The following is a 15144-nucleotide window of genomic DNA, read 5'->3' as shown; positions in this document are numbered from 1 at the left end:
TCTTCCTGGCCTATTCTTTGCAGCACTTCTTCGTTTAATGCGATGTCCAGGAAACCTTGAGGATTCTCTTGTAGATCCGAATTTCAAAGGCCTCCAATTTATTTATGGTTGATGTTTTAAGGGTGCATGTTTTAATTGCATAGAGAGGAATTTACCATAGATAGCATCAGTGGCGGCTCGTATAACTTTAGGAAGGTAGTGCCAGAATCCGGGCAGCTGCCTAAATTTTTTGTGGCGGTTTTACGATATGGTCAAAGAGGATATAAAATATAAATAGAGTATCACGATAAGCTGAATTTAATTGGGTTTTTATATTTAACTTACCAAGCATTGAAAAGCTAAAAACGTTATTCATGTGCACTTTAGATTTTTCATGGGATTTCAATTTCTCCCATATATGTACAAGATCATCGGTTCCTTTGTTTGACCAAGTCTCGTCACCTCCAAACAAAACGCATACAAAACAGAAGAGTTTATTAGTTTGTTCGCAACCACACAACCAGCTATTTTTATCATAAATAATTTTATTAAACTTACGACAGCGAAGTTTTTGTCCATTTCCACTTTGTTTTTCAATTTTTAAATCGGGTAAAGGCCGACCGAGTTCTTTAATTTGTAGTTTTTTTTCTAACGAAAAACCACCAAAAAAGTTTTTTAATATACTAATTTGATTCATTGTCAATAAATAAATTAAACGTAGAAAATAATCAAAATATTATTTTTATACCTACGACACCCACGATCACAACGCACTAACTAATAATTACAAATTAAAAAATATAGTAGAGTATAAACACAAATATACAATACAGTAGTAGACAATAAACACAATAGCGTCAAGCGAACGCGTAAAGAAACTAGAAATATGTAGATCTAAAACATTGTATCTTAAGATCCACTAACTTCCTTTTCGAGATTTCGAGCCTGGCACGGAGACTCCAATTTAAACGTTTGTTAAAAGTGCAATACCGCTCTCTCTCTGTCACTTACACAGGATGCTCATACAATCTTTCTCTTTTCTCACGAGCCACTATGCCGTTCGGCACTGGGATTTTTATGATTTTCATCCTTTATCCGGTCAGCTGTGGGTGGCCAGAGTCGGTAGATTTGCATTGCGCTACACAGTTGCCAGATTTGATATAATTTATAAAAATAAAGAGAAATATTCACAAAAAAAATAAACAGGCATTAAAATGTTTTTAAGATAAAAAATATGTTTCTGCATAGTTAGCAAGGTAGTGCCATGGCTCTATGGCACTACCTCACGGGCCGCCACTGGATAGCATTTTGATAAACGTAGTAGAATTTCGAGTTTTATTCGAGGATCATGTAGCAGTTTTTTGATTTTTTTTTAAGATTTTCTGGCCTGTTCAATTCTCGATCTAATTTCTAGATCAGGATATAGGCTGCTATCAATCTACTATCACAGATACTTGAACTTGTTGATCTGTTCTAAAATGTGTCCGTTATTGTGCAAGGTTGAGGTAGGTTTTGGTTTTTTCGGATTCACATCACCGTGGTTTTCTTAATGTTTATTTTTATACCAAATTGCTCACACAGCGTGTTGGTTTTATCGATGAGTCGTTGTACACCCAAGTCAGAGTCCGCAATTAACACCGTTTCTTCGGAGTATATGATGCTGTTGATATTTATGGCATTCACCTTGACTCCATCCTTAGACTCTCCCATTGAATCATTAAATAGAAACTCGGAATAAAGATTAAATAGCAGGGGTGGCAAATATATCCTTGTCTGACTCCTCTACTAATTTCTATTCCTGCGGTCGTAGAACTTTCCATCTTAACTTTTGCGTTTTGGTTCCAGTACAAGTTTTTAGTAGTTTGATGCCCTGCCCATCTGAACTGCCCATCTACTTCTTGGAAACTTTCTAGTAGTAGGTCGAGTCTTACTCTATCAAATGTTTTTCGGACTCTCTAAAGTCTAAAGCATATAAATATATCTTTCTGTTCGTCGTAGCATTTTTGGGCTAGCACTAGTAAACAGAATAGGGTTTCTCTAGTTCTTATGCAGGCTCTTAATCCAAATTAACCATTTCCAAAGATTGTTTCGCGCGTGTTTTATAGATTCGGCAAAGTATGAATTTTATTAGTACTTTTACTGCATGACTCATACATAAGGTTTATCAGACGGAACTTGTTACGGGTACTTTCCTAGCATCATAAATGCCATAGAATAAAAGGACCGATATTTCGATGTTTTCTTCGCTGATTAATTTTAACGTTTTTGGATACATTCCATCTGGATCTAGGCTCCTATTTGATTTGAGTTGATTAATGGCATTTATAATTTTGGTTTGCAGAATATCTAGTCCTTCGTTGTTATTGTCCAATCTTTTTGGTTATCCTTGCATGCCCTTAAAAAGGATTTTAATGTAGTTTTCCCATTATTTCAGTTTGTCTTCGATCGATTCAAGCAGATTGCCATCTGTGTTCAAAATGGTGCATTTTTGCCACCTATTTTTTTGCCTTGGTTATATTTTTTAAATTATTTTACTTAGTCCTTTGTATTCTGCGTCCTTGTCATCTTTTCCTTTGGATTCTCTTCGGATGTGCATTAATTGTAAAATCTCTTCTGTAATCGATTTCTTATTGCTATTTCTGGGTTAGTTTCAAGGTTTACTGTAAGGAGGCCGAAATCATTAGACCGAAAAGCACTTTACCGAAACCTCACTAGACCGAACAGTAGGAGACCGAAAATCAGGAGACTGAAAAGCATTAGGTAATATTGTTGTAGGTAATATTAAGGATTGTAATCTGGGCAAGGGTAATATCAACCTCCCTTCATCCTTTATCCAGGCTTAGGACTGGCAGCACAAAGTAGTGGTGAGTTTAGAAGTTGTTTTTTTGTTTTGTTTTTTGTTTATTTTTTGTTTTTATTTGTTTTTGGTTTATTTTTTATTTATATGTACAATACTAAAATTAAATACAATACTAAAAATAGTTTAGAGATTTTTTTTGCTTTGTTTTTTGTTTAATTTTTATTTATTAGGTATGTACAATACTAAAAATAGTTAAGAGGTTGCTTTTGCTCTATTTTTTGTTTATTTTTTTGTTTTTGGTTTATTTTTTATTTATTTGTATTATTTATGTACCATTTCAGTCTAATGCTGTTCGGTCTAGTGAGGTTTCGGTAAAGTGCTTTTGGGTCCAATGAGTTCGGCCTACTGCTTTCGGTCTAATGATTTCGCTCTAATTGTCGTGTACCCGTTTCAAGGTGTTCTTCTATTACGTTGTTCATTTGCTCTTTAATAGTTTTCTATAGGACGCGGACGCTTACGTTATCAGACTCGATAATTGCATGGTGGTCGATATTTCTTAAATGTTTGTTTAATTTTTTATGTAGGTAATTGCCTGTTGTATTGTGTCGTTTTTCAATAATTGGTTGTCTAGTTTGTATTGGTATTTTTGTTGCTTTATTAATTTCTATCTTGCGCGCACTTTTACAGCAACAGGATTATTATCGGCATTGATGTCAGTTCCTGGATATGTTGTCGCACTGATGATAGTGTTGTTATATCTTTTGTTGGCCAATATATGTATAATCTATTTGGTTACGAATTTCTCTGTTTTCATTATGTTGTCCAAGTGTATAATCTACTGGGATGTAAAAACCATGTATTTGTCACTACCATGTTGTATCTGTTGACAGAATTCGGTCGTTCTCTTTTCCCTGTCGTTCCTTACTCCAAGTCCGAAGTCTTCAATCTTGGTTGAAGTTTGTAGCTTGTAAAATATGTTTGTTCTCCAATCCATGTTCTCCAATCAAATCTTCGTACTTCTCTTTGCCTACTTTGCTTTGGTATTGAAATCATCCATTATAATTATTTCCTGTTTTTTAACATATTTTAATAGTTGTTCATTATGACCGTATCCCCTTTGTATGTACAAATGCATTTATTGTTTTTTTTTCTGTTTTTTAGCATTTTCCGAACTTTCCTCTGTGAGTGCGTCATAGATGTCTTGGTTCATGTCACTTGTGAACTTGATCCAATGCTCCCTTTTCATTTTTCATTGCTTTTATTAGCTAATTTATTCTGTTTCTGGTTTCTATGTAGATCGCTCGTTGTTCCTGCGTTCCGGTGCTTTTGTAACACAAATAGCAGATATATTATTCATCTTCGTTAATTTTAAACGATTTCGCTATTAGGGTCAGGCAAAAATAAAAACAGTAAAACTAATATTCATTTATTATTTATAAACAAAATCTACAAATTAAAACTATATTATGTTAGATCACAGCTGTTAGACAAGTATTCTTATACATATCAAAAACTAGTTTGAACTTGCAAAACCAAGCGAAGTATTTTTCTATTCACCCCCTCACATAATCGCTCATTGTAGAGCTTTGCGCTCTGTATCTGGCAGCCAAAAGCTCAATATTCCAGACACTAAAATAAAGTAAATTATATGGGTATAAGGTTACTTTTCTATAGTTAAAGATTATTTTTGTACTATACATTTTACGACAAATATGAGTTGGACTTAAATTATGATTGAACTTAAATCAGGACGTGAAACCTAAAATTTTACGCAAAATATGGTGTAAAACATTACCTACATTTGACAGGTAGTGGGACGTCCACTTGTAAATTGGTAAATTGATACGTGGGGCCACAGGCGTAGCCAGGTTTTAGTTTCGGAGGGGGTTCAAAAAAGTAAAACGACTAAAACTACATAAAATAACCTTTATATTCATAATAAAAATTTGAAATATGTTAATATCTTAACTTTTCGGGGAGGGTTTGAACCCCCAAAACCCTCCCCTGGCTACGCCCGTGCGTGGGACACCAATGTAGCTCCAATGATTTTGTAAAATGGACGCCACAGATTTTGTAAAATTGCCCATTTTGATCCGGTCATTTCGTTGTTTCTTTACTCTAGAATCTAGAATATCTCTCAATTGTGATTCCTTATTTTATTTAAGTTCATCATCATTATTTGTCTATTTTAATACTTGTTTAATTTTCAGTACAAGATCAATTAATTGTTTATGTTCTCAGTTTGTGAACATAAACAATGTTTCTTTCTTCTTGTGGCGCTTCTCTTTTATTTTGTTCTCATTTCCTCTATAGTTTTTTGCTACTGAAAATCGAAAAAGACACTAGATCTATTGAGGGGTATAAACAGTCTTCTTTTTGAGCCTTAAGTAATTCAACTTTAGACATAGCTCTCCCCCAATTCAATCCAATGTTTTCTATTTTGCCGCCACTTGCTTCCAGTTATGCCCTCCAATATTCTTAACGTCATCAGCCCATCTCATTTGTGGTTTTCCTCTGCTTCTCCTTCCTAACCATGGCCTCCGTTGTTGTATTTCGTGATTCCATCTTTTATCCTTCAGTCCAGGACCAGACGGAGTACAATCTGAATTTCTTAAACTTCTTGATGATAAGTCTTTACGAATACTATGTAAAATCTTCAATAATATCTATGACACAGGCAATATCCCAAAAGATTGGCTAGTTTCAGAATTTATTACCTTACCAAAGAAACAAGGAGCAAAAAAGTGCGGAGATTATAGGCTAATAAGTCTAATGAGCCATACATTAAAACTTCTTCTTAAAATTATACATCGTAGAATATACAAACTGTGCGAAGAGAGAATACAAGACACACAGTTTGGATTCATGAAAGGCGTAGGTACAAGAGATGCACTGTTTAGTCTACAGGTTTTATTTCAAAGATGCAGAGATATGACTTGCGATATTTACACCTGCTTTTTGGATTACCAAAAAGTATTTGATACAGTTCAACACCGAAAAATGATGGATGTTCTAACAAAAGCCCAAATGGATGATAAAGACCGACGTATAATACAAAATTTATACTGGGACCAATCAGCCACAATAAGAACGAATCTTGGAGGTGAACCAACGGAAGCGATTCAGATTCTACGAGGCGTTAGACAAGGTTGTATACTTTCACCTATATTATTTAACCTATATTCAGAGGAAATATTTAGTGAAGCCTTGGAAAATTGCGAACATGGAATACTTCTAAATGGAGAACACCTAAACAACATCCGCTATGCAGACGACACCGTTATTTTTGCAGACAGTTTGAACAGTTTACAGCAACTAATAAACAAAGTAAATGAAGTAAGTAAGAGATTTGGACTTCAAGTAAATATATCAAAAACTAAATTTATGATCATCAGCAAAAATAAAATTAGAGACGCCCAACTACTTATCAATAATACACCAGTGGACCGAGTAAAACAGTATAACTGTATTGGAACAATAGTAAATGAACAATGGGATCACTCACAAGAAATAAAATATGTAGAATAGAGAAGGCTAGGAGTGCATTCAATAACATGGATAAACTCTTTAAAAGCCACAACCTTAATCTAGAGATAAAAATAAGGCTCCTACGATGTTATATCTTCTCAATATTGTATTACGGAGTTGAATCCTGGACACTCACTGAAGCAATGGAGAAAAAACTTGAAGCCTTCGAGATGTGGCTATACAGGCGAATCCTAAGGATATCATGGACGGACAAGATAACCAACGAGACCGTATTACTAAGAGTGGGCAAAGAAAGAGAGGTGATGTATACCATTAAAAGGAGAAAGTTGGAATATCTCGGACACCTAATGAGAAACGGCACTAAATACAGATTACTGATGGTAATCAAGGTAAAGTATTCGGAAATCGAGGAATTGGGAGAAGAAGAATATCATGGTTAAAGAACCTGAGGAAATGGTTTTCCACAACAACAACTAATCTATTTAAAGCATCAGTTAATAAAATAATTATAGCCAGAATGATCGCCAATATTCGAAACGAATAGGCACTAAAAGAAGAAGAATCCTTCAGTCAGGCATTGGATCCTGCGAAGCTCCATTTTAATTTGGCACCATGGTCTCCTGCGTCTTTTACTTTGGTTTTGCTTCTAATCCATTTGTTTGTTTTCTGTCTATAAGTTTCACCCCGAGCATTGATCTTTCCATAAATAGTCACGTAAGCGAATATGAAAAAACCTCAAAATTTAAACAGATTTCCTAACCTAACCTAAACTTACACTATTACTTACCTGCCATAGAACCACCAATAACCATAAAGGCAGCGTTACAGCTTTGTTTAAACAACACCGGAAATATTGCATTAGTACCAACAATCCCTAGGCGTCCTATTGCTGGCGTTATCATCAATGCGGAAGCCCTAAATGTAAATAGTAGTCCAGAGAAATTTTTCTCAGGACACTCAAATATCCAGGTAGCTGACTACCTTTTTAGTTCTTGTAGACCTATAGAAAGAAAACCTTCCTGTTTTCTGCCTAGTTCGCGTCCGTTTTTTAATTATTAACAATTTAGTGTAAAAAACGCGATTTTTTAGATTTTGTGCACTCCATTAAAAAGCTAAATAGGTAGTTGATATAAAATTACAAAATTTGATTTTTTAAAACATTGAAAAAGCTTCAAAATACTGATCTTTAAATGTTAAAAAGTCAATTTGTTGCTTCGGAAATTCTAAAAGAAATGAAAATCGATATTTGTTAATAACTTTAACTAAATTTAACTTAAAACTTTAGAGTTTCACTCAAAATTGTGTATTGGGGTACCAAACCCTCAGAATTTGAGACTGGTCCATTAATTAGTTTAAAAGTTATTCTATTTGTTTATCCCAGAGACCTTTGTTTTGCAATAACATAAGACAGAAAATAATAAAGGTAGGGCAATTCTGCGTATGCCAAATGAAAGTAGAAGAGCTATATGTACTATCAAAATGTATTAAAAATATATAAAAAAATTACTTTAAAAACTTTAAAAATATTATCCGTAGAAAAAATCTTTTTATACATTCAAAAAGCTAGTGTTTCAACACAAATTTTAAAATAAAAAAATTTAGCCTAGATTTATTTGGGCAAAAGTTAGCCATGTATATTTTTTAATTCACAGCTAATTTGTTTAAGTATAATAATTAAGGAATCTTATTTATGCTATTTTAAAGAATGGGATTTGTTTTTTTTTTGTTAAAAAATTTTCACAAACATGGTACCTTCACAGGACCCTCTACAAATTTTCAAAAATGTAGTTTCAAATGGTTACTAGGTAGGGGAAACCTACAACAAATACCGAAAAAGCAAATTCAAACTAATACAATTTTTTGTATCTCCGGATTTACTCAATGGATTTTGATCTGTATATTTTAAATTTGTATGTAATTTCTACGTACATTACAAATATGCAATTTGTTTATAAATTTATTACTTAATAAACAATCTTATTTGTTTAAACAATTCTTGAAAAAATAATAATGTTTTCCAAAAATCTATTTTTTTAATCATAGTATCATTAATGATCATAAAAAGTTAAAGTATCTACACCTTAATAAATAAATTATTTATATTAAATAATTAGTTATTGAAGATAATTTATTTTTTAAAGTATACCTTAACTTTTTTATTATCATTAATGATACTACGAATAAAAAATATATTTTTGGAAAAAAATTATTTTTTCGAGAATTGCCACAAATTAGACTGTTTATTAATTTATAAATTTATAAACAAATTGCATATTTGTAATGTACACAAAAAGTATATACCTAAGTATTAAAAAAAGAAAGATCAAAATCCGTTGAGTAGTTTCCGCGATATAGAAAATGATAGTAGTTTTAAGTTGCTTTTTTAGTTTTGGACTCGTGCATTTGTCGGCTCCCAGCTCCCCCTTCACTTACCACGACTAGTCACCATTTGAACTACATTTTTAAAAAACTCGTGTAAAATACCAGCTGTTTGAATATGTAAAAATATTTTTTCTACGGACAATATTTTTAAAGTTGTTCTAAATGTTTATTTACTACCAAATTTCAAAAATTTGGCATTAGGATTTTTGACTATGTATAATTTTTTATCAATTTATAAAACATTTTTATAGTATCACTTTTCTACTTTCCTTTGGTATACCGTAGTCCTAATATGTAAACTGCGTAACTCCATAATTATCTGAAAAGGAGTTATTACTGCCATCTGTTTCAAAAAGTCCCTACATATCGTTTAAAAAATATCGCTGATGTATATTTTTACCAGATGAGGAAATAACGACCTCTTCGTATACACCGTATCTCCCTTGCCGCCAAATTTAGTACGAAAAATACGCAACTCTCTAGTTTGTCATACCACACGACTGACCTATCACTGTTTAGAAAATGATATTTTCAAGAAAAATTAGTGGTAAGTAATTGGTGATATGTTCATCTATAAAATATTTCCGTTTTACCATCCTATCTCTTAAAATGGGAGATACGTAGTATTCGCATTAGTCATATTAGAATGATAGTTATTTGTGTCTTCTGTAAAATTTAGATAAATGGAGTTACGCAGTTTACATATTAGGCCAACGATACGCAGAATTGCCATATCCTCATTGTTTTCTGTCTTATGTTATTGCAAAATAAAGGTATCTGGAGTAAACAAATAGAATAACTTTTAAACTAATTAATGGATCGGTCTCTTTCGAGGGATTGTTAAGTACTGTGGAAATGTGGGTGACACACAAAGTTCTAAGTTAGATTTAGTAAAAGTTATTAACAAATAACGATTTTCACTTATTTTGCAGTTTACGAAGCAACAAATTAACTTTTTAACTTTAAAAAATCGGCATTTTGAAGGTTTTTCAATGTTCTAAAAAACTAAATTTTGTAATTTTATATCAACTTTTTAGCTTTTTAATGGAGAGCAAAAAATCGAAAAAATTGCGTTTTTTGCATTAAATTGTTAATAATTAAGAAACGTACGCGAACTCTAGGCAGGAAACAGGTAGGTTTTCTTCCTATAGATCTACAATAACTAAAAAAGTAGTCAGTTACCTGGATATTTCAGTGTCCCGAACATAGTCTATTTCTTGCTTATTTCCCTGGAGTATAATACTGATTTAAAACATTTCACAATTGCCGAAATCTACTTACAGGGTTGCGAAAAAGTCTGGCAACACGGTAATTTCTAGGAAACGCTAAAACGATTTTTATAGATTTTGGTGGATAAGGGTATTTTACTACGGCCGATATTATAGTGGTAATTACATTGTTGTCAGATCTTCCGTTTTTCTGGAAATCTAATGAACTTTCTTATTTCAAATGGAACACCCTGTATATTTTTTGCGTTTTGAGGTCCTTAAGAAATACTGATTATTTTTCATATGATATTTCCTATACCTAAATACCATAATTTCGGAGTTATTGATACATTTATTACAAAAAGAAATGTTTCAACAAACTATAAAAATCAATTTTTTCGGCCCGGATAGACATATTTTAGCTTCTTTGGATCATAGGGAACAAAAAACGTATAAAAAAATCGAAAAATGACGATTTTCAAGGTTCAAAACATAAGTAAAAAAAATATTTTTGAAATCGCCAAGCACCTAAATTCAAGCACAAATCTTCTTCTATTAGATCCCTATAAGAGTTTTTTGCAAGGTTTATTCTAAAACATTGTTTTTTTTTAATTATTAATGAAGCGCGTATGAGAGGACGGACAATCGGATTAACAACTAAAAAACAATATTTTAAAATTAAATAAGTCCAAATTACTTATCGGTAACTGATAAAATAAGGTTTGAACTTGAATTTAGATTCTTCATAGTTCCAAAAATAATATTTTTTACTTGTGTTTTTGAACCTAAAAAATCGTCATTTTTCGATTTTTTTTTCGGTTTTAAATTGTATATATCTCGAAAACGATTAACTTTAGAAGAAATTTACAAAAGATCTTTATTGTCCCCAATGATCCAAAGAACTTAAAATAATGTCTACCCGGGCCGAAAAAATTGATTTTTATAATTTGTGGAAACATTTCTTTTTGTAATAAATGTTATCAATAACTCCGATATTATGTCATTTACGTATAGGGAATATCACATGAAAAATAATTAGTATCTCTTAAGGATTTTAAAACGCAAAAAATATACAGGGTGTTCCATTTGAAATAAGAAAGTTCATTAGATTTCCAGAATAACGGAAGATTTGACAACAATGTAATTACCACTATAATATCGGCCACATTAGAAGATCCTTACTAACCACAATCTATAAAAATCGTCCTAGCGGTTTCCGAGAAATTACCGTGTTGCCAGACTTTTTCGCAACCCTGTATAATATTACTGTAACACAAAACAATTAATCATGACATGATTACAGTCATGTACAGAGCCTATTCTATTCTCTCTACAAGCTGATAAACTGCCATGTACAGAGAATGGTTGAGGAGCGACTGCAAAAACGAATTCTCGACATGGAAACTCTATGGAAGGCAGTGGGGTGCTGGCCATAAATGAATCGGTACAATCACCGAGAGGTCGCGGTCTCTTGAGGCCGGTCAAATAGATTTTTCTCACAAAAAAATTTTAGATGTAACAAAAAAAATATTTTTTTAATCTCTAATCGAATGTCAATTTCGCTAATATGTAATTATAATAAAACATTTCAAAAAAAATTTAATTTTTTTTAATTGTAAAGTACAGTTTAAGTAAATGAATAAGACTCTTGTATACATAATGGTAGGGGAGCAAAGTATGCTAAATGTGCAGTCACTCGAGCGCTTTGGGGACCTATTGGGTTGTGAAGAGTAGGTCCTAAAACCAAAAAAAGTTAGATAAAGTTTTCCATTTTACTGGGCGCTTGCCATTTTTTAATTTAATTTTCCATTTCCAACAATCGTTTTTTCCGATTATAGCGACATCTATCCATATTTCGAAAAAATGTTTCGAATAAAAGTTACTTATTTTTACATAAGGAATCCAAATCTGCAATAAAAAATGAGGGTTCCTATTTATGATTTTAAAGTAACCCCCCACCCCACATCCGTGGGGGGTCGTGTTGGTGCCATTCGACAGATTTTTCAAAAATATTGAATAAGTGTATTTTACAGTTTTTCGATCTGATTTCATTTCGCGAAATATCGCGGGACTCGTATTTAAAATATTAAATTTACCCCTACTCCTCTCCGTGGGAAGTCGTGTTTGGTGTCATTCGATAGATTTTAAAAAAATATTGAGAACATATTTTTTAGTTTTTCGATCTGTCATTCATTTCGCGAAATATTCGCTTTTTTCTTGTGAAACTTTGGAACTCACCCATTTCCTTACGCCCGGCTCAAATCGTCAGATTTTTGAAATATACACTCTTTTGCATGTACTTCACTTACCTTATCTTAATCTGACAATTTCGAGTTTTTTTAAAGATAGATTTTTTTTTCGGGCCCCCCTTAACGAACTCCCCTGTGTTAAGAGCCAATATATGGTAGAGGTACATCTGCAGGGTACCAGGTTTCTCCCCATATGCTAATCTGACGCGCTCGAGTAACTGCAATAATCCCCGCTTGGGCTCCCCTACCATAAATAGATTGCTACAGATAATATTTATTTTCATACATACAAGAATATTTATGGTTTTCCAATTACCTTCAAACATGTATGTACCTGCAGACTAAAAACTCTACAGAATAAAAAATGGAAAAACGTTTTGCACATTTTTGACCGAAGTATTGGAAGTAGGTATCGAAAAACAATTTGATCAAGACAAATCGTTTTATGATGATATAAGCACTCTACATCTCAGAAATTTTGACACAATAAAAAATGGTAGGTATATCTTTAAAGGCATTAAAATCATTTACTGAAAAATTAAGAAATTTTGACCATACCATATCTGTGACTGCAATTAGAGAAGAACTCGTGGATATTGCTGATAAATGGATTGTATTAAAAAATAGGATTTTGCAATATACTGAGATTATAGAAGATCGAGTTAATGATGAATATGTTCAGTCTACAGAAAATATGAAGGATGATAAAATTATATTATTAATCTAAGTGATAATGAACATGAAGTAACAAATGACAATGTTGATATCGTGAAAACTTCACCTCCGTGTTGTACTAAAAAGTGTAAAGATTGTATAGCTTGCTGTTACGCTTATATCGGTGTGCTTGTCCTAACTTAAATAGTATATTTATATAAAATTCTCAAAATTTTATTTTACTTTTATCTTAATTACATCAAATTCATATTATATTTAGGAAATTATGGTTTCTGCTTTACTGCATACAATATTGTCATACATGCCATTTAGTATTTGTTTGATTTGCTTATTCTTAATAAAACATTTATGTTTGATTTAAAAGTAATTTATATTTTTGTATTTTTGTTTTATAAATAATAAAGCATTCTGATAATAGAAGATAAAATGAGGATGGGAGGCCGCTTTTCTCTAAAATCACCGGGCCGCTTGAAAAGTTCCAGCATGCCACTGATGGAAGGAGATTTAGTGTTTAAATTATTTTAATACCCTCTTATTCATCAGAGTTGGCTCTGTCAGACTATCATGTTTTTTTGAACTAGAAAAGAGTCTAAACTAAGTAGATTAACCTATATAATACATACCTTAAACTTGTGGGGAATGAATCAACAATGACAGACATGAACATATAGGCACTAACATGTCCACAAGCGATGAACACTCCAGTAAATATAGTTACATATGCAGCTCCTCGCAAACATAATAGTCCAATAGTGCATAACACCGAAACACCAGGCAGCATTACTTAAAAAAAAGAAAAATGTACAGTATGATGCAAATCAATGGAATAAATTCGTTATTTCAGAAAAAGACGACTTTTAAAAAAATCTTAAAACACGCCAATGATAGTTTTTGAATGGCCATCAATAATTGCTATATCATCATTCTCTTTGCCTTATACCTATGCGGGGTTGGCTTCCCTAATTGCATTTCTCCACACAATTCTATCTTGGGTCATATCAATGTTAATCCCCTTTACCAACATGTCCTGCATAATCGTCTCCCCCCACGTCTTCTTTGATCTTCCTCTCCTACTCCTTCAGGAATCTGCACTTCAGCAATTCTTCGTATTGGGTGATTAACGTCTCGACGTTGAACATGACCAAACCATCTTAACCTATGCTCTCTCATTTTGGCATCAATTGGTGCCACATCTAGACTTCCCCTAATATACTCATTTTTAATTTTATCCTTTTTTGTCACTCCACTCATCCATCTAAGTATTCTCATTTCCGCCACATGCATTCGTTGTTCCTCTTTCTTTTTCACTGCCCAACATTCAGTTCCGTACATAATAGCCGGCCTTATCGCTGTTTTATAGAATTTTCCCTTCAGCTTCATTGGAATTTTCCTGTCACACAGCACACCACTCGCTTCCTTCCACTTCATCCATCCAGCCCTAATTCTACTGCATGCATCTCCAACTATTTTTCCATTACTCTGTAATACCGATCCCAGGTACTTAAAACTATTGCTTTTTACAATCAGTTCACCATCCAAAGATACCATTTTTTTTGTAGTAACTCCATCTTTAAATGAGCATTCCAAATACTCTGTCTTTGTCCTACTAAGTTTTAAACCTTTTTCCTCGAGAGCTTGTCTCCACTGTTCCAGTTTTTATTCTAAGTCTCTTTCACTATTTCCTACTAACACGACATCATCAGCATACATTAAGCACCATGGAATGTTACCCTGTAGTTTCGCTCTTATCTGGTCCAAAACTAATGAGAATAAATACGGACTAAGCACCGAGCCTTGGTGCAATCCTATTTTCACATGAAATTTACCAGGGACTCCTTTCTTATTGCGTGCTCACCACTGAATCTCTCGAGGAACTCTATCATATGCTTTCTCAAGATCAATGAATACCATATGAGCGTTTGTTTCTTTACTCCTGTATTTTTTCATCAACTGCCTTATAATGAAAATTGCATCTGTTGTTGATCTGCCCTGTATAAAGCCAAATTGATTCTCAGATATTTCGGTCGCTTCACGTATCCGTCTATCAATTACTCTTTCCCATATTTTCATGGTGTGGCTAAGCAGTTTTATAGCCCTGCAGTTTGTACATTGTTGTATATCTCCCTTGTTTTTGTAGACAGGTAGTAGTATACTGCTTCTCCATTCGTCTGGCATTTGTCCAACTTCCATAATTCTATTAAATAAACCTGCTAACCACCTTGTTCCTGTCTCTCCCAATGTTCTCCATACTTCCCCAGGAATATCATCTGGTCCTACCGCTTTTCCTTTCTTTATTTTTTGAAGCGCTTGAGCCCCTTCCTCGTTTGTTATTTTGGTGACCATCGCTGCTACTGTCTCCGTT

At 33.0% G+C, this 15144-nt stretch overlaps 1 protein-coding gene across 2 annotated transcripts in view; it reads right to left on the bottom strand.

Moving 5' to 3' along the window:
• Nucleotides 1–4189: 4189 nt before the first annotated feature.
• Nucleotides 4190–15144, bottom strand: part of LOC114334436 (synaptic vesicle glycoprotein 2B) — a 74185-nt gene continuing 63230 nt past the window's right edge. For both annotated transcript variants that reach the window (XM_050659625.1, XM_050659626.1), the window contains exons 9-11: nucleotides 13406–13565; nucleotides 7056–7183; nucleotides 4190–4408 (exon numbers count right to left, since the gene is read on the bottom strand). In XM_050659625.1, the coding sequence (XP_050515582.1) occupies nucleotides 4353–4408; nucleotides 7056–7183; nucleotides 13406–13565 (344 nt within the window). In that variant the 3' untranslated portion in view covers nucleotides 4190–4352. The remainder of the gene's footprint in view (nucleotides 4409–7055; nucleotides 7184–13405; nucleotides 13566–15144) is intronic.

Source organism: Diabrotica virgifera, chromosome 8 (genome assembly GCF_917563875.1).
Source record: "Diabrotica virgifera virgifera chromosome 8, PGI_DIABVI_V3a".
NCBI lineage: Eukaryota > Metazoa > Arthropoda > Insecta > Coleoptera > Chrysomelidae > Diabrotica > Diabrotica virgifera.
This window is presented reverse-complemented; position numbering and strand designations above follow the sequence as displayed.